We start from the raw sequence: 21,667 nt of genomic DNA, 5'->3' as shown, positions 1-21,667 counted from the left end.
GTGAAGGCGGCCGCCTTGGGGGGCTCTTGAGTCTGGGGGGAGACGTCGCTCGGGGGTGCCGGGCGGATGCCGTGGGTGGGCCGCCCTGGGGGGATGGTGGGGGGAGGAAGTGACCGTGGAGAGACGGCGGGGATGCCGGGAGGGCGGCACCCCGCGGGGGGACAGCCGGCGCGTGGCCCCCGGGAGAGGCCGCCGCCCTAAGCTCCGCGTGTCCCTCTCTTGCAGGTGCTCGCCGCGGCGCCCGGGGCCAGGACATGCGCGAGCCGAGCCACGTGGGGCCCCCGAGCGGCCGCGGAGCGGAGGGCGCCCCCCCGGCCGGGGCGCAGTAGGCGGCCCCCCGCGTGAGCAGCCGAGCGTGCCGGCGGCCATGGAGCGCAGCGGCCCGGAGGCGGCGGACGGGGAGCCGGAGGCGGACCGGGCGGCCAGCCACAGCTGCTGCATCTGCGGCAAGGGCTTCCCGTTCCAGAGCTCGCTGTCGCAGCACATGCGCAAGCACACGGGCGAGAAGCCCTACAAGTGCCCCTACTGCGACCACCGCGCCTCCCAGAAGGGCAACCTCAAGATCCACATCCGCGGGCACCGGGGCGGCACGCTGGCGCAGGCCCAGGAGCCCGAGGCGGGGGAGCCGCGCGTGGCCGAGGGCCTGGGCGGCTGCGCCAGCCCCACCAAGAGCACGTCGGCCTGCAACCGCGTGCTCAACGGCGCCAGGGTCCTGCTGCGCGGCGGCGGCCGGCGGGAGGGCGAGGCCGGGGAGGAGCGCGCCGCGGCCCAGTGCGCCTTCTGCCGCAGCCGCTTCGCGCGCCGCAAGGAGCTGGAGCAGCACGTGCGCCAGGCCCACCGGCCCTTCCGCTGCCGGCTCTGCGGCTACGCGGCGCCGCGCCGGGAGGCCCTGCTGAGCCACGTGGAGAAGGACCACGTCGCCGCCGCGGCCGCCGCCGGCGCGCAGGGGCCCGAGCCCGGCAAGGCCGAGCCGCCGGCCGGCGAGTTCCCGTGCGAGGTGTGCGGCCAGGCCTTCAGCCAGACGTGGTTCCTCAAGGCGCACATGAAGAAGCACCGCGGCTCCTTCGACCACGGCTGCCACATCTGCGGCCGCCGCTTCAAGGAGCCCTGGTTCCTCAAGAACCACATGAAGGCGCACGGGCCCCGGGCGGCCGGCAGGAACCGGCCCCGCGGCGAGCTGGAGCCCGTGGCCACCATCAACGACGTGGTGCAGGAGGAGACCATCGTGGCCGGCCTGTCGCTCTACGAGGTCTGCCCCAAGTGCGGCAACCTCTTCACCGACCTGGACAGCCTCAGCGCCCACAACGCCGTGCACCGCCGCGTGGAGGCCGGCCGGACGCGGGAGGGCCCCGACGGGGCGCCCCCGGCCGCCGCGCCCGCCACGCCCGGCTCGCAGCGCCGCTTCCTGCAGTGCTTGGACTTGCGGCCGGCGGGGGGCGCCGCGCCCGCCCCGGGCCCCGCGGGGCAGCGGGTGGCCGAGCTGGACCCCGTGAGCAGCTACCAGGCCTGGCAGCTGGCCACGCGCGGCAAGGTGGCCGAGCCGGCCGAGGCCCTCAAGTACGGCGCGTGGGACGAGGCGCCGGCCGGGGACGTGGCCTTCGACCGGGAGCGCCGGGAGTTCGTGCTGGTGAGCCAGGAGAAGCGCCGGCGGGAGCGGGAGCCCGAGCCCGGCCCGCAGGGGCCCCCGCGGAAGCGCTCCGGAGACCCCGCGCCTGGAGCCCCCGAGCCGCGGCCCGCCCCGCGCCCCAGCCGCCGCGCCGCCGCGCCCGCCGGCCAGGGCAAGTCCTCCGAGTGCTTCGAGTGCGGCAAGATCTTCCGCACCTACCACCAGATGGTGCTGCACTCCCGCGTGCACCGCCGCGCCCGCCGCCACCTGCCGCCGCGCCCCGGGGAGCCGGAGCCGGAGCCGGAGCACGCGGCCGCCCGCGGGCGCTGCGGCTCGCTCAGCGAGGGCGACTCCCCGCCCAGCAGCCCCGGCTCCCCCGGCTCCGGCCTGGCCGACGACGCCGCCGAGGAGGAGGAGAGCGGAGAGGAGGCTGCGGCCGGCCCCGCCCCAGGTGAGTCCACCCTCGGCCCCTCCTCCCGTGCCGCCCAGCCCGGGGGACCTCGGGGCTCTCCCGCCGAGCAGGACGCAGGCCGTCCCGGTCAGCCACGGGCCAGACTCCACCATGCCCGGCGCGACCCGCGTGTGTGCGGATGTGCTGGCATGTCCCTGCTCGGGGCACACGTGGCCTCCCTGTGGGCCTGGGTGTCCCGGACGGGGGGGCAGAGTCCCACCCCCGCAGGAGCCTGGTCCCGAGTCGGGGGCTGCCCCCCTCGGTCCTCCCCGTCCCTGGGTCAGTGCCGCGGCATCTCCCGCCCTTGCTTCTGCTTCGGGCTGTTCTCTCTCCTGCCCCCCTGGATCCTCCCGTGGCCACGCCCACGGTGTCCAGTGCCCCCGAGAACTGGCTGAGGGTGTCTGAGGGCTGGAGGGTGCCGGGCAGCTCCACCGGGAGCAGTGAGCGGATTCCATGCGTGTGGCGGCCCGCGCGTTCCTGGGAGCTCCGTGCCGCTGTGTCCTTTGCGTGTCCTTGTGAGTGGTTGAGCCACAGCCCTGTGCTGGATCCGTGGTGGCAGGAGGCGCCTGCCCTCGGCAGTGCGGGTCCGTCCCTGGACGTGCAGGACGCATGTGGCCCTGTGCCTGGGCTCGGCGGGCTGGCGTGAGAGGGACCCTTGCTAGCACCTGGCGCTGCTGCCTCTGCCCTGGCCTGCCGCGCCGTGCGAGGGGCCTGTCCGGGCACCGCTCGGCCGGGCGAGAGGCTGTGGGGAAGACGCAGACCGGATGGCCACGTCCCAGCCCGGACGCCACAGCAGAGCACATCAGAGACGCTGACTGTCCGCGCCCAGTCTCGCCCGAGGACGCGGTTCCGTGTTCGGAGAAGCTCTTGGGCCTTGCGCACGGCTGCACCGTCTGCTTCTGTCCCTCGGGGGAGAGACCGTCCCCACCCCGTCCCCGTGCTGGGGGACCAGCACCCGGGCCGGCTCTGCCTCATGAGGTGGTCGGCTCTCCTTGCTCTAGCACCGTTTTCTCTGTTTTTTTTGAGACATCGGACTGTTGGGCCGATTCGAGAGCAGCTCGCTCGTTCTCGTCGAGTCTGACGGCAGCGTCGACGCAGTGGAGGCAGCGTCACCCGCTGCTGCCGAGTCGCCGTGGCGCGGGGCCTTGGCGGTGCGGGTGCCGTGTCACTCGGAGCGTCCAGCTGGAGATGCTCCGTCCTGCTTGGCCCTCACCCTCGTGTCCTCAGTAACTCCGGTTGTTGTCCAGTCCCGAGGGTGTCCACCGTCAGGGCCGATGCTTTAGGACTCGAGGGCAGGCCGGTGGAAGGGCAGCGCGGCCTCTCCGTCTCGAGCGGGGGGAGCAGGTGTGCAGGTCGTTCCCGGCAGAGGTGCTGCGGGTGGCCTTGCCAGGGCCCTCCCGGGTTTGCTTCCACCCTCAGCGTGGCCTGGTGCCACGTCCTTGGGCCTTGCGTGGACCGCCGCCTGGGTGCTGTCTCCACGGAAGGGCCCCCGAGCACCCCTGGGAATCTCCCCTACTTGAGGAGACGCCATCCTGCCAACATCACTCACCTGTGTGTCGCCGGCCCCCGAGAGCTTTGAGTCAGCGTCCCTGGACGTGGGCGCTGACCTGGCGGAGCTGAGAGAAGTCGGGAGTGGGAGCGTCCGGCGTGTTGCCCACAGGGGCTCATGGGGCCCCGGCCTGGCTTGCGCCCCGGAACCAGAGCGGACGGCATGAGCTGTGTTTAGGGCCGTGGGCGGGGGTCACGGTTGGCACCTCCCCCGGGGGGTGCAGCCCCCCTAGATCTCGGGGCACAGGGCCTGCCCTGGGCTGCGGGTGGGGGGTCAGGCCCTGTGAGTCAGGGTGCGGCACTGAGAGTGGAGGTCAGACCCCTTCCTGCCACTTTGTCACTGTTGGGACCCCGTCGAGCTGCCCCGAGCCCCGTGCTGTGACGGGCTGCTCCTGCGGCAGGTGTCCCAGAGAAGGCTCCGTTTGCTGCTGGGCGGATCGTTCCGGAAGGGGGCAGCATGGTGGGGGTGCCCCCCTGGAGGAGTGAGAGGGCCTGGAGCCCTGTAGGCTGTGGTGCTGTGGGGATGGCTTTGGGGGACATGGTTCAGGCCGACAGTTGTCCACGGGCGACAGACACCAGCGGAGCCTGGGTGATGCTCATGCGTCTCTAGGGATGAGGTCCAGGGACCCCGCCAGCTGCCATGGGGTGTCTGTGGGGCCCCGGCCTGCTGTGTGTACGGTCGTTCAGTGGTCCTGGTCTCCTCTGCCTCGCCCCTCTGTCCTGCTGCAGCCCACGATAGGGGCTTCTGGGCCCTGGGAGGCTGGGGTGCACGCTGCCCCCGACCTTGAAGGGCAGTCGGAGTCTACGCCCCTGGGATGGGCCTGCGCTGGGGGTCTCGGGCCTGGGATACAGCGGCCTTGACACCCACGCGCAGACCTTGGGCAGGAGCTGGAGGCCGCCCGTGCCCGGGGCCGTGGGAGAATCCGCCGCCTCCACCCAGAAGCCGCGTGTGTCTCCTGCATCAGCCCCCATCAGCCTCCCTCCTCCCTCCCTCCCCCCTCCTCCCCATCTCTCCCCCTCCCTCCCTCTTCCTCAGCCTCTCCCTCTCTGCCCCTACCACCTCCCTTTGTCCATCCCTCTCTCCAGCCTTCCCCTTCCCTCCCTGTGCCTCTCTGTCCCTCCCTCCCCCTCTCTCTCCCTCTCCTTCCTCCGTTGCTCTCTGCTCTCCCCGCCCCTCCCTCGCTCCCCACCCCCCTCCCTCCTGCCTCTCTCCCCCCTCTGTCCCACCCCCTCCCTTTCTCCATCTCCCTCCCTCCGTCCCTCTCTCCCGGACATCAGACCCTTGACCGGGCGCCACAGACTGTGGGCCCTCCGGGCGTGCAGGACAGTGCCAGGGACCAGGCTGCGGCCTCACCTCTCGGGGCAGGGCAGGCGCTGCTCCCCCCGCCCAGGCTCGTTGCCCTAACGTGGACGCTCGAGTCCTCCCGCCCAGGGCTGGAGTGCGGCTGTTGCGAGGTTTCCGTGCCCTGTAAATGTGCGGGAGGCGAGTCCCTTCCCTCCCGTTGGCTTCCTCCGTCCGCACCTGGTCTCGCGTGAGTTTCTCCCGAGCTGGGCAAGCGTGTGACCAGAGCAGAGAGACCCGGGAGGACGCGTGTCTCCAACACTGGGTCTGTGCTGCCCGTGCCCGGGTGATGGGAAGCCACGCAGCTGCTGGACGGGGCGTCGGAAGGGGCTCGGAGCTTGGCCCCGCCGGCGACGCAGGTGTCTGAGCCCAGCGGCAGGAGTTCCTGAAGGCAGCTCAGTGTCTTGTCTGTCGGGAATAACGGGGCACCTCGATGTGGCCTTTTCCTTGTCTGGAGCTGGCAAGGTAAAGAACTCGTATCAGAAGCGGCTTCACCTGGCCCTCAGCTGCCAGGACTACGGGACGGCGCGTCTCACGCAGGGTCACGGAGGGCCAAACCCAGGACATAGGAAGATCGTGGCTTCCAGGCCTGCCCAGTGCTTCAGCGGACAGGAGAGACGCGCGCGGTGCTCACGGCCTGTGGCTGGCTCAGGGCTTGTCTCTCACGTGACGCACCCCGGGGCCTTCTGAGCGGCCGAGAGCAGGCAGGAAGCCGCAGGGTTCCTGAGCTTCCTCACAGCCTCGTGCACTGCGTGATGATTTACACCCCACACGTACGCCCAAGGCACTCGTGCACGGAAGAGCGGGGTGGCTGCTGTGAGTTGGGGTGCAGGGGTGCTGCTTGGGGTGCAGAGGTGAAGGTTGGGAGCAGGGGTGTGGATTGGGGAGCAGGGGTGCGGGCCAGGGACCATGGATGCAGGGGTGCAGGTCAGGGAGGAGGGGTGCGGGTTGGGGAGCAGGGCTGTGATTGCTCTTCTCGGGTGCTCTGGGGCGAGTGCTCGTGGCCAGGGCCCACACAGGCACGTCCCTTGCGCTCTCCTCCCGCCTTCCCGTGACTCCGTCTCACGTTAACTTTTCACCGAAGATTCACTGAGCCCCAGAGGCACCGAGGCTCGAGCACCGAGGCTCGAGTCCCGTTGCTCCGTGACCCGCCACTGCTCAGACTGTGGCCATGGTCCGGGCAGCGGGCCTCGCTCTGGAGGCCAGGGAGTCCCCACGGGGTGGCCGCGCCGTCCAGTGCTTGTCTGTCCCGAGTCTCAGAGTGCCCTGGTCCGTGCGTGGGGTGGAGTTGTCAGCCCGCCCCTGCAGGGGCAGGTCTGGGCTGAGGCCAGGAGGGAAGGTTCTGGGCCGGCGTGTGGGGGAAGGCTCCGGGCTGCCTGGGGGGAAGCTGCAGCCCAGACACCCCCCGTCAGGCCGGCAGGTCGGGGCCACTGACACACTGGCCCGTCTCCCAGTGAGCGGGCGGCCCCCGGGGGCTCTCCAGCCCACTCTGGAGGCACGAGGGACCCCCGCGGCAGTTGCTTCTGCCGGAGCATCGCCTGGACGAGCGCGGGGGAGATGCTGCCCCTTCCCCCGGCGTCTGTTCCTGAGCAGGAGCACGTGTGTGAGAGCGTGTGTAGGTCTGGGCGTGGCTGTATTAACCAGGTGCCGTGTGGTTTGTATGTATGAAGGGTACACATGCATGTGGTTCAGCCGTGTAGGAATGCGTGTGAGTGTACCAGTGTCATACGTGGGTGCTATCCTTGACTGCATGTGTGTAAACGCCTGTGTATATGAGATGCACGTGCATGTGGTTCATGTGTGCTCGCTCGTACGTAGGAAATCATGTATGACATGAGTGTGTATGTGTGGGACATATCCATCTATGTGTACCACTAAAGCCAAGCACGCATGTGATTTGTGTGCATCTGTAGACCATGTCAGCATACATGTGTGTATGAATGCATGTGAGCAAGCGTACACACGTGGGTGGGTCTATGCATGGGTTGACGTATGTGTGTGTCATTAAAGCCACACGTGTGGTTTGTGTCTATGCATGCATATATTGTCATTAGTGCCGTGCACACGTGATCTGTGTTAAGCACGTGTGTCTTCATGTGTGAGTAGGACCGTACATGTGAACGCTTGTGTGTGAATGTATTTGCGAGTGTACACATATAGTATTAAAGCCACACGTGTCTGTGTGCACATGTTTCTGCATACACGTGTGCAGGAATGTATCTGAATGTGAGCATGTATGTGTGGAGCAATGTTTGTGTGTCACCAGTCATGCACACATGGCTTGCGTGTAGGGATGCACGTGGAGTGCATGTGTACATGAGTGTACATGCGTGTGCCTGTGTGCATGAGGGTACACGTGCATGTTATTCAAGTCACATACACTAGTGTTGGTTAAAAGCACACGGAGGAGCTGGAGCGATAGCACAGCGGATAGGGCTTTTGCCTTGCACACGGCCGACCCGGGTTCGATTCCCAGCATCCCATAGAGTCCCCCAGCACTGCCAGGGGCCATTCTTGCGTGCGGAGCCAGGAGGAACCCCTGAACATCGCCAGGTGTGACCCAAAAAGCAAAAATAAATTAAAAAAAATAAAAGCACCCGGAACCTGAGTGTGTGTGAGGGGGAGTGCGGGGTGTGTTTGTGGGATTGTATGTTTGTGTGTGAAGGTGACAGGCTGCACATGGGGGGCCAGTGGGACCCCACAGGGCGGCTGCTGTTTCGTCCTTGTTACCTTGACTCATCACCTCAGGGATTCCAGTTTACTGGCTTATTCCACCCGTGTGTGTTAAAATGAATTTGGCAGAAGAAACCTTTAACCCAGGGCTGTGGCGTGTGGCTTTCAGGGGAAGCACCGGATGGGCCCCGCGGTCAGCCCTGGAGCGCCAGACGTGGTGCCCGTCCCCGCCAGGGCCTGGGGGGCAGACACCTGCCCTGGAACTGGGCGCTGGCGAGCGAGCGAGGACAGCAGTGGCCGCTGCCCGGCTCTGGCTGGCTGCCCCGAGGATTGGCCGAGGCCTGGCCACGCCGTGCTGCCTGAGCTCGCCGCCTCGGCCAGTGTGACCGGGGTGTGTGGAACACGGGGAGGAGAGCCAATTGTTTTTTGCCACAGCCAGCAGTGCTCAGGCGTGAGTTACCCCTGACTGTGTGCTCAGGGATCACTCCTGGCTGGCTCAGGCAACCACATTGCCGGGGATCGACCCCCGGTCAGTCCCGTGCAAGGCAGACGCCCTCCCCACTGTGCCCTTGCTCCTGCCGCGATGGCGTCTGCTGCCCCAGGAAGACCCGCTGTGCCTCGGGGTCTGACCGAGCCACCTCTAATCCCTCAGGCATGGTGCGCGTTCTGTGAACTGCTTGGCTGCCCAGTCGGGGAAGGAGGCACCGCGGGCCCCCTTCCAGACCGGCCGCTCCCCCTCTCCCCCCCTCGTTTCCAGCACTTGGTTTCTGCAGATGCCAGGGGTCTGGCGCTCACTGCCGTCCCCTTGAGCTCCTAGGAGGGGTCGGGCCAAGGGGGCCGCCTGTCTCTGTCTTCAGGCCGGCACTGCAGGGAGCCACGCTGCTGCTCTGAGAGGAAAAGTTGACCTTCGCCAAGTGAAAGAACAAATATTGGGGAAACCTCAGCGATGTGCAGGGAAAGTCGGGTGGCGGGAGGGTGAGGTTCCCGCCCGATTCGGGTCCTGAGACGCCGCCGGCCAGGGCTCCGGGCGAAGCAGCTCCCACACAGGGCTGGCTCGTGGGACCCAGGGGCACCGTGTATGTGCAGGGGTGGGGGCTGCTTGGGAGGGGTGCGGACCACTCTCCAGGGAAGAAGGTTCTAGAGACATGCCAGCCCAGAACGACCTGGCCCGGTTCTGTCCTGCAACTTGGGTTTTTCCTCTCGCAGTGTCATGTCCCCCGTCCCTGCAGCCGCTGTTCCTCCTGGGGAGAGACACAGGGATGCGTGGGGTCCAGGTGCCTCTCTGGGGAGGGCCCTGCCTCGCAGGTGTAAGGCCGGGAGGGGATTCCCCACAGCCGCCCCTGAGTGCACGTGTGTCATGGCCTGTGTGCACGTGTGCAGCCAAGGGGCTCTGATGCTGAGCTTCTGTGTGGCCCCTGGTGCTGGGGGGGTCGCGTCACCTGAGCGCCGTGTCTGCCGACGGCGCCGTCACTGCCTGGCCATGGGCTCTTGGAGGAGGGTCTGTCCTCCCTGGAGCCCACACACGTGTCCCAGGGCCCCTGGTGGGGGAGCGTGGACCCCGGTGCTGTGGGGTGCCGGTGCGGGAGTGCCCCGGGTGCAGGGGGTACTTCGTGCCCCCGAGATGAGTCCGTGAGCCCCGGGGAGGCCCGGCATGGCCACGCGGCACGAGAGCTGGGTGTCACTTCCTGTGCCCCACAATGCGCAGAGCGGCCCCCTCGGCTCCTGCCAGGCGGGGTTCCCCAGGTGAGGGCAGGCGGGGCAGGGCCTGGCGTGTCTCCCTCCCTCCGAGTGCTCTGTGGGCGTCACACGCGTACGCCCAGTGTGAAGGGAAGGGAGGCGTATTCATTGGCTACTTGCAGCAAGGCCCCAGTGCTCACACATGTGCTCACAGTGCTCTCACAGTGCTCACACACGCCTACACAGACATACGCGCAGATGTGCTCACACATGCTCAGATGCTCACATGTGCTCAGATGCTCATACGGCTGCTTTCACACTCATATTCATGTGTCACCCGTGCCCACATCAATGTTCCCGATGCACGGATGCGCATCGTGCTCACACACATGCTCACATACACATGCTCACACACATGCCCTCATACATGCTCATGTGCTCATGCTCACACGTGGTCCCACACGTGCTCGTGTGTTCCCAGGTGCTCAGCCAGTCTTCCTCTGTGCTCCCTGGCTCAGCTCTGGGTCCAGTCACCTGCAGTGACTGGGGCACGGGGTTCGTAAGGCTCAGGGACGTCCCTGTCCCCGGAGGGACTGCAGCCAGCCCTGAGGGTCTCCTGCACCCAACAGTGAGTCTCTCTCAGGAAACGGAGGCATGCATGCAACATGACCACGTCATTGCGTGTGCATGCGGTGCCTGCGTGTGACGACATAGGCACCACGGTGGAGCAGGACATGCGGTCGCAACTTGGGGACTGCCTCCTCCCACAGTGCGCACACGTGCAGAGACACGCACACGCCGTGCTCAGAGTATTAGTCTGGAAACTTCCGTGCTGCCCATCGGAAATGCGGGTGTCCACACTGTCCCCGGGGGCGACGGGTCTGTTGGAACCGAGCAGGCGACCCGCCGGGAACCTCAGTGTGTGCCCGGAGTCCAGGGCGGCTGGGCTTGGTGTGACGGGAACGGGCCTCCGCTGGCTCCTGACCCGCGGCCCCCGCCTCTGCCCTCGCCCCCTCCCCGTGACCTGCCGCTGCTGCCTGCACACGCCGCCCCGGTCCCCGGCGGTGGGACAGTGACACGGCCAGGACCTGCCTGGTCAGAACGGGGCTAGTGGACGCCGGGCCCTGCTCCGCGGGGCTCCTGGAAGCAGACAGCAGTGCTGCCGGCCGCAGCTTCCCGTGCCCAGACCTGTAGATGTGCGTCAGGAGCCAAGACCCAGGAGAAGGGACGGACGGACAGACAGACGGGGCATGAGCAGCCCCCCTGACCTGCAGACGAGGGATGGGGTGCTCATGGGCAGCAGGACGCATCCTCCCCTCCCCTGGCCCCTTCCTCTGCGTCACCCCCATCCCCGTCCCTGCCCCCCAGGTCGGGCTCCCCTTGACTGCCACTCAGTTCCCTTGGCTGGGGGTCCCACCGGAGCATGGGCCGGTGACGGCTCCCTGCTGGGCTGTGTTTGCCCCGTGCGGGAGCCAAGGAAGGGGGGTTCAGACGCGGCTCCCCGCCCCCACTCCCGGGCGTTGGAGCCCTGACGGGCCTGTGGGTGGGGCCTCTGTGCTGAATGGACGCTGTCCCCTGGCTGCTGGCACCGAGTGGGCAAAGGAAGAGGGTGTCGTGGCCGTGAGGCTGGCCCACCTCCTGTGATCACACCGTCATCTGGAGAAGAGCCCAGAACACCCTGGAAGGTACGTTCAGGCGAGTTATTAAATGGCCAACCGTCTCCAGTCAACTGTCCAGTCAAGTGGGTTTTCTAGAAGCCGGAAGTCACCCCCTGGTCACCCTGAAGCACAGCGCTCAGGAACTGCTTCTGAAGTTGCGCCTTTATTGAACGTCGCTCCGTCCCGCTGTCCGGGAATCCTGGCGAAGACCCACAGGACGCAGAGGAACGAACGCTCTGGGCGTCCCCGGTGAAGGCCTCCCCCGCGGCCGGGGTCTCAGCGGCACACACACACCTGTCCGCGGGTTCCAGTTGGAATGCGGCGGTGCCCGGTAGAGCCGGTCCTGCCTGGGGTGTGGGCGCCACCTGGTGGCCGCGTCCCGCACTGCGCCCGAGGCCGATCTGCCGGCCCAGCTGTGGGTAGGGGCCGCCCCCTGGACCAGTCTCTGACTTCACACCCGGGTAGGGCTGCGATGCCCGTTTCCCCCTTGTGTTCTCCTCCTCCAGGGGTCGTATATTTTCACACACGTAGGGTCTGGGTTTTGTGCCTCCATATAATCGAATCGAAGACTTGGCAGCCCCATTAGATCATGTCATCCACACGCTTCAGTTCCCTGAGGCCCCGTCTCTGGGGGCCGCCCGGGACAGTCTGGAGGGTCTGAGATGAGCGGGTATTCCCGAGCCAGATGCAGCATCATGCCTGAGACAGGCGGGGGCGGGGGGCCCTGAGATGGGCTGGCTGCCCACTGTCTGGCTGTCCCTTGTGCCCTCCTGGGCCCTGTCCCCTGAGCGAGCTCCCGGGCCCCCTGTAGTCACTGCACTGTCTGGAAGCTCTGGCCTGCTTTCTGCTCTGTGGTCGTGGGGGCTCCACGTGTCCCCGTGCCTGGGTGCCCAAGGGGGGATGGCAGCGGCCTGCAGCGTCTGGACCCCCTTCCTGAACGCGTGAGGACTGGGCATTGCTGTCCTTCCCACTGATGCCAGTGGGCGCCTCTCGCAAGCCACTCACGCTGGCTGGCCAGTCCTTGACCACATGTGGTCCTGTGCCCCCAGGAAGCAGCCGGGGAGTGTGTGGCCGGGCTCCAAGCCCCCGATGCCGCCTCCCGGGGCTCCCGGCGGGGAGCCTCTGGCCAGGCCTTTCCTGGGGCATCCCAGCCGTGTGAGCTAGAACGTCTGCTGTTCTGCCCTGGGACCCACTTTCTGGGCGCCCAGTGAGCCTCAGACACGGGTCATGTGCCTCCTCGGAGGATCTTCCAGCCCGCCTGCCTCTGGCTGTCCCGTTACTCGTGTGTGCGCTGGTCCGGCAGGTTGGACTGTCACGAAGGCTTTCGAGCTGCTCTTTGCCTCTGCTGCTTGGCGTCCTGGGCTGTGGGGGGACCCTGGGCATTTTGACATTGTTATTTTTTCCAGCCCACGAGCGTGAGACATTTCCCCACTTCTTGGTGTCTCCTTTTAGTTCGAGGTGGTTCACTTGTATTTTGTTGTGGCTGTTTCGGGGTCAAGTCCAGTAGCCTCCCGTGAGATGGCATCAAGGAGAGGATGAAGGTCGTGCTTTGGGTCAGCCGTCACTACGGGGTAGTATTCCGTGCTGGTGGAAGAGTGGCAGATGCCTTTGCTTGTGGCTGTTTTTTTCTGGCACAATTCATCAATGGGTCTGTTTCCTGCTGTCTCTAGTTTCTTTCTGTGCTGTAGCACTGTCCTTCGTTGTTCATCGATCTGCTCGAGCGGACCCAGTAACGTCTTCATTGTGACGCTTTTTACTGTGTGTGGCTTATCGAATATGTCACGGGGAGCTTGCCAGTCTTTGCTGTGCGGGCGAGATACTCTCGGTAGCTTGCGGGCTCTCTGAGAGGGGCGGAGGAATCGAACTCGGGTCGGCCAGCCCACCCGGCCGACCTGAGCTCTTTTTGTACGTCTGGTTTTGTGTCTAGGCCCCCAGTTTAGTTTCACTGGTTGTGTCTTTTTTTGCTGATGCCATTTTTATTCTCACAGCTTTATAAGGTAGTTCAGAGTGCGGGCACGGTGCTTCCAACTCTCTTCCTTCTGAGGCTTCTTGGCTCTTCGTGAGCCTGTAGGCACTAGGGTTGTTTCTATGTCTTTTTGCCTTTGAAATTTTGATCGGGATTTAGTTGTGTCTGCTGATTGCCTGGGGGCATATGAGCATTTTAACGTAAAGTTGTTCCTTCCGGGTGGAAAGCGTGAAAGTCTGTCTTTGCTTCTTTGCTTCTTCAGTGTCTTCTTGGGTTCAGGCCAGGAATGTTTGAATCCCTTGGTTGAATGGATCTTTGTTTCGTTGAATACCTTTGGGGTATTGCCTCATTTCTCTCTGTGTTCATTGTGGGGACCAGGCACATCGGTCTCGGGGTCCCTCCAGGAGCTGCCCTTGGCTCCATCCTGGCCTGTCTCCCGGGGTCGGGAGTCGGTGTATTGGACAGCAGTTGCTGCCAGGATGCCGTGAGCCGCCCCCTCCCCGCTGGGCTCAGAGGGCTGGAGCGCTGTGGCCCAGGTGTGGCCCAGGTGTGGCCCAGGCGGCAGTGTCCCCGCGGGGCAGGTTACGAGGTGCGTGGACCTGAGGGCAGGGGGTGGCAGCTCCTACTTGGGGTTTGCTCCCCGACCCCTGCCCCTATCTGGGGTGTTGGATACACCCCCCAGGGGACTTGGGGACATCGTGGTGCCCAAGTGCCTCCTGTCGTCTGTGCTCTGTGTATCTGAAGCCATTCTCTGCACGGGGCTCTTCCTGGAGGTGTGAGAGAGCCTGGGAGAGGCTGTTGGGGGTGGAGGGAGAGAGGGAGGGAGGGAGGCAGGGAGGGAGGGAGGAAGGAGGAATGGAGGGAGGGAGGGCTCTGCGCCGGGGTGTCCTGCCGCCCTCTCAGCTGCCTGTCATGCAGCACTGACTTGACTTCCTGTCCCCTGTCATGCAGTGGCGGCTTCACTTCCTGTCTCCTGTCAGAGCCACGGTGGCTTCCCTTTCTGTCCCCGACGGCACAGCGGTGGCTCCACTTCCTGTTCGCACTCAGAGCAGCGATGTCTCCACTTCCGTTCTCTGTGTGGCAGTGGCTTCACCTCCTGTCCCTGCCAGCGCAGAGATTGCGTTACTTCCTGTCCTCTGTCCGAGCAGCTGTGGTCTCATGTCCTGTCCCTGTCAGAGCAGTGATGTCGTCACTCCCGGGTCCCCTAGAGCAGTGGTGGCTTCCCTTCCTGTCCCGTTTGTGCAGTGATGCCTCTGCTTTCTGTTCTGTCTGTGCAGCAGTGGCTGCACTTCCTGTCCTCTGTCTGTGCAGTGAAACCACCACTTCCTGTCCCCTGTCTGGGCACGATGGCCTCACTTCCTCTCCTCTGTCAGGGCTGTGTGGCTTCACTTTCCTTTCCCCCGTCGGAGCAGAGATGGTCCTCTGTGTGGTAATGCCTTCACTTCCTGTCTCCTGTCAGAGCAGCAGTAGCTTCACTTCCGGCCGCCTGTCAGAGCAGTGATGCCTTCACTTCTTGTCCCTGTCAGAGCGGTGGCACCTTCACTTCCTGTCCCTGTCAGAGTAGTGACGCCTTCACTTCCTGTCCCTGTCAGAGCAGTGACGCCTTCACCTCCTGTCCCTGTCAGAGCAGTGACGCCTTCACCTCCTGTCCCTGTCAGAACAGTGACGCCTTCGCTTCCTGTCCCTGTCAGAGCAGTGACGCCTTCGCTCCCTGTCCCTGTCAGAGCAGTGACGCCTTCACCTCCTGTCCCTGTCAGAACAGTGACGCCTTCACTCCCTGTCCCTGTCAGAGCGGTGACACCTTCACCTCCTGTCCCTGTCAGAACAGTGACACCTTCACTTCCTGTCCCTGTCAGAGCAGTGACGCCTTCACCTCCTGTCCCTGTCAGAACAGTGACGCCTTCACTTCCTGTCCCTGTCAGAGCATTGACGCCTTCACCTCCTGTCCCTGTCAGAACAGTGACACCTTCACTTCCTGTCCCTGTCAGAGCAGTGACGCCTTCACCTCCTGTCCCTGTCAGAACAGTGACGCCTTCACTTCCTGTCCCTGTCAGAGCAGTGGCGACATCACTTCCTGTCCCTGTCAGAGCAGTGGCGCCTTCACTTCCTGTCCCTGTCAGAGCAGTGGCGCCTTCACTTCCTGTCCCTGTCAGAGTAGCGATGGCTCTGCATTTTGTCCCCTGGTTTTTCTGTGAGAGCAGGCAGCAGTGAGGTAGCGCCAGGGAGCCCCGGGAACCCCAGAAGACGGACACAGTGCCCTGCTGTCATGTTGCATCTGCTTCTGGCCAACAGTCTCACTTCTCTATGCCTGGGGGCGGGGGGGTGGCCCCCTTGTCTGGGTCACAGTTTCTGTCTGAGGTAGTTGGCCGTCCACACGGGCAGTGCCCCTTCAGCCTGGTGCCCACACACCTGTGTGGACCCAAACTTGACTGTGTGGGGCTTGGGGACCCTTCCCAGAGGCCCCCGCACCCACCACGGACTCTTAGGATGGTGCCCAGCACTCTGTGACTGTTTGGGCACTTGGGTGCGGGTTCCAAGGCCTCAGTCTGGACACTTGGAGGAAGTGGGGTAGCGTGGACGGCTCCTCTCCCGGTGGGCCTGCTGGAGGCTCAGGCCCTGCCCACCCGTGACCGTCATAAACAGGGCGCCTGTGGCGTGGTCCTCAGTAAAGGTTGTGCGACCCACACCTACCCCTGTGCCTCAGATTCTCACGCTGCGCCCAGCAACCCACACGGGCTGCCGGCTCCCTGGTGGGACGCGGCGTCCATTCGTGGTGCAGCAGGTCTGGCTCTGAGGGGTCACTCGTGCAGGTGCAGGGCAGGGGCCAGCAGTGCCGGGGCACTGCACAGAGGGCGACGGGGAGGCCCTGGGTGTTGCATCTGGAGCTTGAACCCTGCCGGGGCACTGCACAGAGGGCGACGGGGAGGCCCTGGGTGTTGCATCTGGAGCTTGAACCCTGGATCTGAGGAGGGGCCACGTCCGAGCCGGGGGCAGCCGGGGGCGCTGTGCCTCGCCCGCCTCGGGGCGACCCGTCCGTCTGCATCTCCGCTCCGCAGCAAGGGTTGTCGGCCGTCACGGGAAGCCGCCTGCTGTCGGAAGCGTCTCCAGATGTCGGGATGACAGCAGTCCTGTGGGGACGCGCGTGGATAAGCCGCCGTCACCTCCCCCGCCGGGCTCCCACTGCGGGTCCCGCGTCCGCTCCGTGGTGCGTGATGGTGACCGACCTCTCACGTTTTCCTCCTCCAGGGCCGGAGCCACGTCACTGCTGCGTCTCGGAGGAGGCGGCGGCCCCGGCCGCGCTCTCTAACGGAGCCCAGAGCCACCCGGTCGGAAAGAGCCCGGCGGAAAGAGACCCCAGGGAGCCGCGCGCCCGGACGGCGCCCCTCCCCGGGAGCCACGGCCGAGACCCCTGCCGGAGGCCCGAGCCCCCGAAGACGGAGGCGCCCGGCCCCCGCGAGCCCTGCCCGGACGGCGCCAGGAAGCCGGTGGCCGCCCCCGACCTCACCCCGCTGGACCTGAGCGAACGGTCCACGCGGGGCGGCGCCGGCCCCCGGGAGCCGGCCTCCTCGCTGCAGGCCGCGCTCGCCGTGCACCCCTGCTCCTACTGCGGCCACAAGACTCACTACCCCGAGGTGCTCTGGATGCACAAGCGGCTGTGGCACCGTGTGAGCTGCCACGCCGTGGCCCCGCAGTGGGTCCCGCCCAACGGGCACCGCGGCATCCGGAACCACCTGGTGTTCCTGGCCCGCAGTGGGCGCACGGGCCCCCCGCCAGCCCTGGGCGGCAAGGAGTGCCAGCCGCTGCCCATCGCCCGCTTCTCGCGCACGCAGGTGCCAGCCGGGGCCGCGGGGCCCAAGGGCAGCGCCTCCGCCAAGGCCAGCGGCCCGCCCAGGAGCAAGGAGGGGCCCTGGCCGGCCGGCCCCGAGGGGCCCCGGCAGCAGCGCAAGCCCAGCCCGGCCCCTGAGCCGCCCGCCGCCCCGCCGAAGCCCAAGGCCGGGCCCGCCCCGGGCAGCGGCGTCCCCCGCGGGGCCCCCTCCACGCCCGGTGTCATCGCCCGGGCTGGCCCCCCGCCCCCGGCCTGCGGGCGGCCCGGGGAGAAGTTCCCGCCCGCCCCCTCGGGGCCCCCGCCGAAGCACAGCGCCCCGGACCCCCCGAAAGCCAAATTCAGCCCCCAGCCTCAGGGTCAGCCGCACGGGAAAGGCGACGGGGGTCCCGCTCTACCTCCCCGCGAGTCCCCCTCCAAGGCGGGCGGCGGCGGCTCCCGGAGCAAGGCGGCCCCCGCGGCCGCCCCCCTGCTGCGCGCCGTCACCGAGGAGCCCGCGGCCGAGGGCCACGAGAAGCGCCTGGACATCCTCAGCATCTTCAAGACCTACATTCCAAAGGACTTCGCCAGCCTCTACCAGAGCTGGGGTGCCAGCGGCCCCGCCCTGGAGCACAGAGGTAAGCCGCCCGCGCGCGTGTGAGCGGGCGCTCCACGGACACACGCCCCGCTGCCCCGGGCCCATGGCAGGCGCGGGCACGAGCGGGGTCGGGCTCGGCCCCTCCGCCCGCACCCCACTTTCTGAGGCCCCGGGTGCTCAGCCTGTGTGATTGCCGTCCCCAGAGTGAGTTTCAGGGTCCAGGGGCTTCGCGGGGTCGAGCCGGGTGCAGGTGGGACGAGGCGGGAATGCCCCGAGGCTGCAGCCCCGCAGAGAGCGGCCCCCCGCGCCCAAGCCAGAGGCCAGCATGAATGCTGGGCACCGGCTGGGCCAGCCGTGGGCAAGGCGAGTGCCCTCCCCGCTGTCCTCTCTCGGGCCCTGAGGACTTGTTCTGTAGGAGGTAGCGGACGCTTGCCGTGGGTTGGGGCTGGCTGGCAGAATTCCGTGGCACGCTTTTTGACGGGGACCTGCCCTGCACTGGTCGGGGTCCGAGGGCCACACCTGGCTGTGGCGCAGGCCTGCCGTGACAGCCCTCACTGTCCAGCCACCACCTGCTGCCCCTTCGGACGTGGCACTCGGCCTCCCCCTGCCAGTGCCAACCGTCGCATCCCTCCCTGCAGTAGCGGCTTGGGGTCAGCGTGGACCCGCCCCACACCACCGCCTGACCACGCGCCTCCCGCCGGCTCAGGCCCAAGTCCCAGCAACTCCCCCATCCCGTCTCTTCCTGCCCCTTCTGGGGGTGTCTCCACTGCCTGGGTGGGGGGTCCCCAGCCCTTGGGCCTGGAACGAGCTCACGAGAAGGACCCGCTGGGCAACAGCAGGGCCGAGAGGCCGTGTGTCACACGCAGGTCGGCGCCCGTTGGAGGGGAGAACCCGCAGCACTGAGACCGGACTCCAGGCAGGGCCCTTGGGTCCCTCTGGTGACCCTTATTCCTGTGCCCCTGGGGGGTCCTGGCCCATAAATGCAAGGAGTTGGGTGGTAGGTGGCTCGTGGGAGATGGGGCGGGAGCTTTGCTGAGATCAAGGGGTGGAACAAGGGCCGGGCCATGTTCTGCGCCTGCGGCTCTTCTGAAATTCCTGTCAGGGCTGAGGGTTTCTCTGGGGTGACGAGGACGTGGGTGAGCCTGTTCCTGAGGCGACGTGGGTGCGGCCAAGCCTGCCTGAGGTGATAGGTGAACCTGTCCCTGAGGTGCTGTGGACACAGATGAACTATCCATGTGGTGACACAGATGTGGACGCAAGTGGGCCCATCCCTGGGGACATGGACATGGGTGAACCCATCCCTGAGGTGGTGTGGATTCTGGTGTGTCCCTGAGGTGATGTAGACACAGGTGAGCCCCTCCCTGAGGTGACATGGACAAGGGTGAGCCCGTCCCCGAAGTGACGTGGATGCAGGTGGCCCGTCCCTGCTGTCCAGGGCGTGGCCTGTGGTTCGGACGTTCAGGGCTCCCCTCACAGTGCCCCGTGACCTTCCTGAAGTAAACTCGGCGTCTCACCCAATGCCACATGGGGGATTTCTGAACCCCATGCGCTGGGCTGCAGTTTCCGCTCCTTGGGGACGGCCCCAAGAGGTGCTTGAGGGATTTGGGGGCTCCTTTGATGCTTCTTGGCCAACTGGGCTGGGTCAGTGCTGGCCTCTAGTGCGAGCATGAGGTGGCCAGGTGGCTGCAACCCCCAGCGTCTGTGCTCGCGGCCCCTCGGCGTCTGCCGCTGGCAGGGGTGGCCGAGGCGGGCGGGGCTGTGTCGTCCCCCTGCCCCGAGATGCGTCTGTGCCTGCCCATGTGCCCGCAGCATTGCTTTCCTCGGGCTGGCCTGGGTGGGCTTCCGCTGGCTCCCCGCCCGCCTCTGCTGACCCCGTCCATCTGTCCCCCCGCTCCTGACTCGCTCCTGCCCTTCTTCTCTGCTCGGGCAGTGCCAGGCTCTTGGGCTGAGCCGGCAGTGGGGGCGGCCCCGCCAGCCCTGGTGCTTCTTATCTCGGCTGCCCGCGGGGTTGGGACCTCGGTTCTGCGTGGGGAGGTGACCCTGCGTGCACAGGCCGACCCTTCCCCAGGGCTCCCCGCCGTCTCCCCACATCCACACGAGCTCAGGGCTGGCGGGGGCACGACGGACCCCGCTTCTCGCTGCTCCTGGAACAGCCGATCATGAGGCTTGGGCAGGAGGTCCGCGCCGTCAGCTCTGCGGCCTCCACAACCTCCTTGTGGGTCCCAGCTGCTGGGGGGTATCAAGGGGCTGGGTGCGTGCGCTGGGGTCTCTCAGCACCTCCGGGTCAGGGCCCCCCTGGGATGGCCGAAGTTGCGGGCCTGGGGTCCCTTCTGCTCGGAGCCAGAGGCCATTCCGCTGATCCGGTGTCCAGACAGCAGCGTCCAGGGGCGTCCCTGCAGGGCATCCTGCAGGCGGGGCGGGAGGAGGTGGTCGGCCAGCGGGACGGTGTGGCGCGTTTGTCCCTAAGACCCCCACGGCCGCTGTGTCAGTAGGGGTCGCCTTCATCTGGCACAGGCGGCCTAGTTCTCGTTTCTGTCATCGTTGAGCAGAAAACGCTGACAGTAGGAGCTATTTTGAGGGAAACTGTGCTTGGGCAGCACGTTCCTGTCGGGGGGCTGGGAGGGGCTGGGGGTCGGCGCTGGCGAGACTGGCTCGCCCATCTGCGACGGCCCGGGCCCAGACTCGAGCTGCGGTGTTGCGGTGTGTTCGGGTTCTGGCCAGAGCCTCAGGACTGGTTGGCCGTTGACGTGGGTGTTTCCCATAGTCCGGTCGGGGAAGGGACGCGGCTGGCGAGTGATACTCTGAGTACGATCCTCAGGGTAATGGCACCGCCAGTGTCCGCGGCCCCCCGGCCTGCACCTGTGTGGCCTCCGCATCGGGTGTGGGCCGGGCCGGGCTCAGGGGGGCCCCATGTGACGACGCATCTGCCTCCACACCCCGCGGGGTCACCTCAGCAGTTTCCTCTCAGAAAGCCAAGCGGACCCTAAAAACCCTCTGCTCTCCGGGGGGTGGGGGCGGCGTCACCCGGCCTAGGGGTTCCCAGGACCAGCAGGCGGATGGCTGCGTCCACACCGGAGGTGGCTGTACCGGCTCGGGTGCCAGCCGTGCTGGGGAGACTGTGCGGGTGTCGATGGAGCTGGTGTTGGGCGTGTTCCCCCGTCCTGCTGATGACCGTGTTCCCTGTCTCACAGCAGGCGTGTTCCCCGAGCCCCTCCGGCCCGCCCCCCTGCCCCGCCTGCGTGGGGACTCCGGTTCCACTGCAGAGGCTGGTCCCGCTGCCCCCTCTGCAGTGCTCCTGTGGCCCGGCCGTGCGCTCGGGAGCACTGTGGCCCAGAGGGCAGATGCGGGTGGTGTTTGCGCCCACGCCGGCTCATACCCGACCTGTCCGGCCCCACAGACGTCCGACTCTCCCAGGCTGCAGTCTCCGTGGTTCTGGCTGAGGTTCTGGCCCTGCCCCCGAGCGCGTGGTGCCTGTGTTGTGCTGTCCCGAGCCATGGTGGGAGGGAGCACTCTCCCTGGAGCACCTGCATGACAGGGCTTGGCCGGGGCTCTGCGGCACACTGCCCGTTTCCTGCCTGCATGCCCCGTTCACTGTGAGTGGCTCTGGGCGGGGCCATGGGTGCTGCTGGCCGTGCCCAGGGTGCCCCTCGGGACAGTCCTGGAAACGCGTCTGGGCTAGGGAGAGGGCCTGCGGCAAGGGCCCGGCCCCAAGGCCCTCCCAACTCCAGTGGGCGCGGTCCCCGAGCCCTGAACCCTGCACCAGGATCAGCGTCCCTGGGTGCTGCGGGGTGACCCCCACGCCAGGGAGATGCCGTGGGGACGGGGCCCAGCTGAGCCCGCCTGGCCCCTGGTCCCAGGGCTGCGGGATTGTGTTTCTGGGCAGGGCTGAGGCGCACCCCGGAACCCGGGACTCACCCGAGCTGTTCTTTCTCTCTCCCTCCAGGGGAGAGGCCGTTCTAACCGACACACCCAGACAACACCGGCCGCTCGGAGACGGAGCCGCAGACAAGCAGCCCACCCCGCTCCGGCCACCGCGTCAGCCCCCACCCGCGCCCTTCCCGCTGCCGAAGGGCTGCCAGGGCCGCGTCCTGAGCCTCCCGGTGTGGGCAGCCTGTCTGAGCCGTCTCCTCCGCACCCTGTGCTCCTGGCCCAGGCCTGGCCCTGCCTGTTGGGGACCTGGGCGGACCCCGGCGTGCCAGGCCGCAGCTGGTTCAAGACAAGCTTGAGACACTGGAAGAAGAGACTGAGGGGCAGGAAGCCGCGGAGTGCGGAGGGGTGCGTGGATGCCGCCCCTGCCCCCGAGGGCGCCGCAGAGGAACGGGCCGGGGGCCGTGGTGCTGGGCTTC

At 66.8% G+C, this 21,667-nt stretch overlaps 1 protein-coding gene across 1 annotated transcript; it reads left to right on the top strand.

The window, feature by feature from the left end:
- The first annotated feature begins 367 nt into the window (after positions 1–367).
- Positions 368–21,370, top strand: ZNF516 (zinc finger protein 516). Its single transcript, XM_056131529.1, has 3 exons — positions 368–2,057; positions 16,168–17,361; positions 21,265–21,370. Exons 1-3 carry the CDS (start codon positions 368–370, stop codon positions 21,279–21,281), a joined length of 2,901 nt encoding a protein of 966 aa, XP_055987504.1. The 3' UTR covers positions 21,282–21,370.
- The last annotated feature ends 297 nt before the right edge of the window (positions 21,371–21,667 follow it).

This window comes from Sorex fumeus, unplaced genomic scaffold (genome assembly GCF_029834395.1).
Source record: "Sorex fumeus unplaced genomic scaffold, SorFum_2.1 ptg000092l, whole genome shotgun sequence".
Lineage (NCBI taxonomy): Eukaryota > Metazoa > Chordata > Mammalia > Eulipotyphla > Soricidae > Sorex > Sorex fumeus.
The sequence above is the reverse complement of the archived record's forward strand: the minus strand, read 5'-3'. Positions and strand labels throughout refer to the sequence as shown.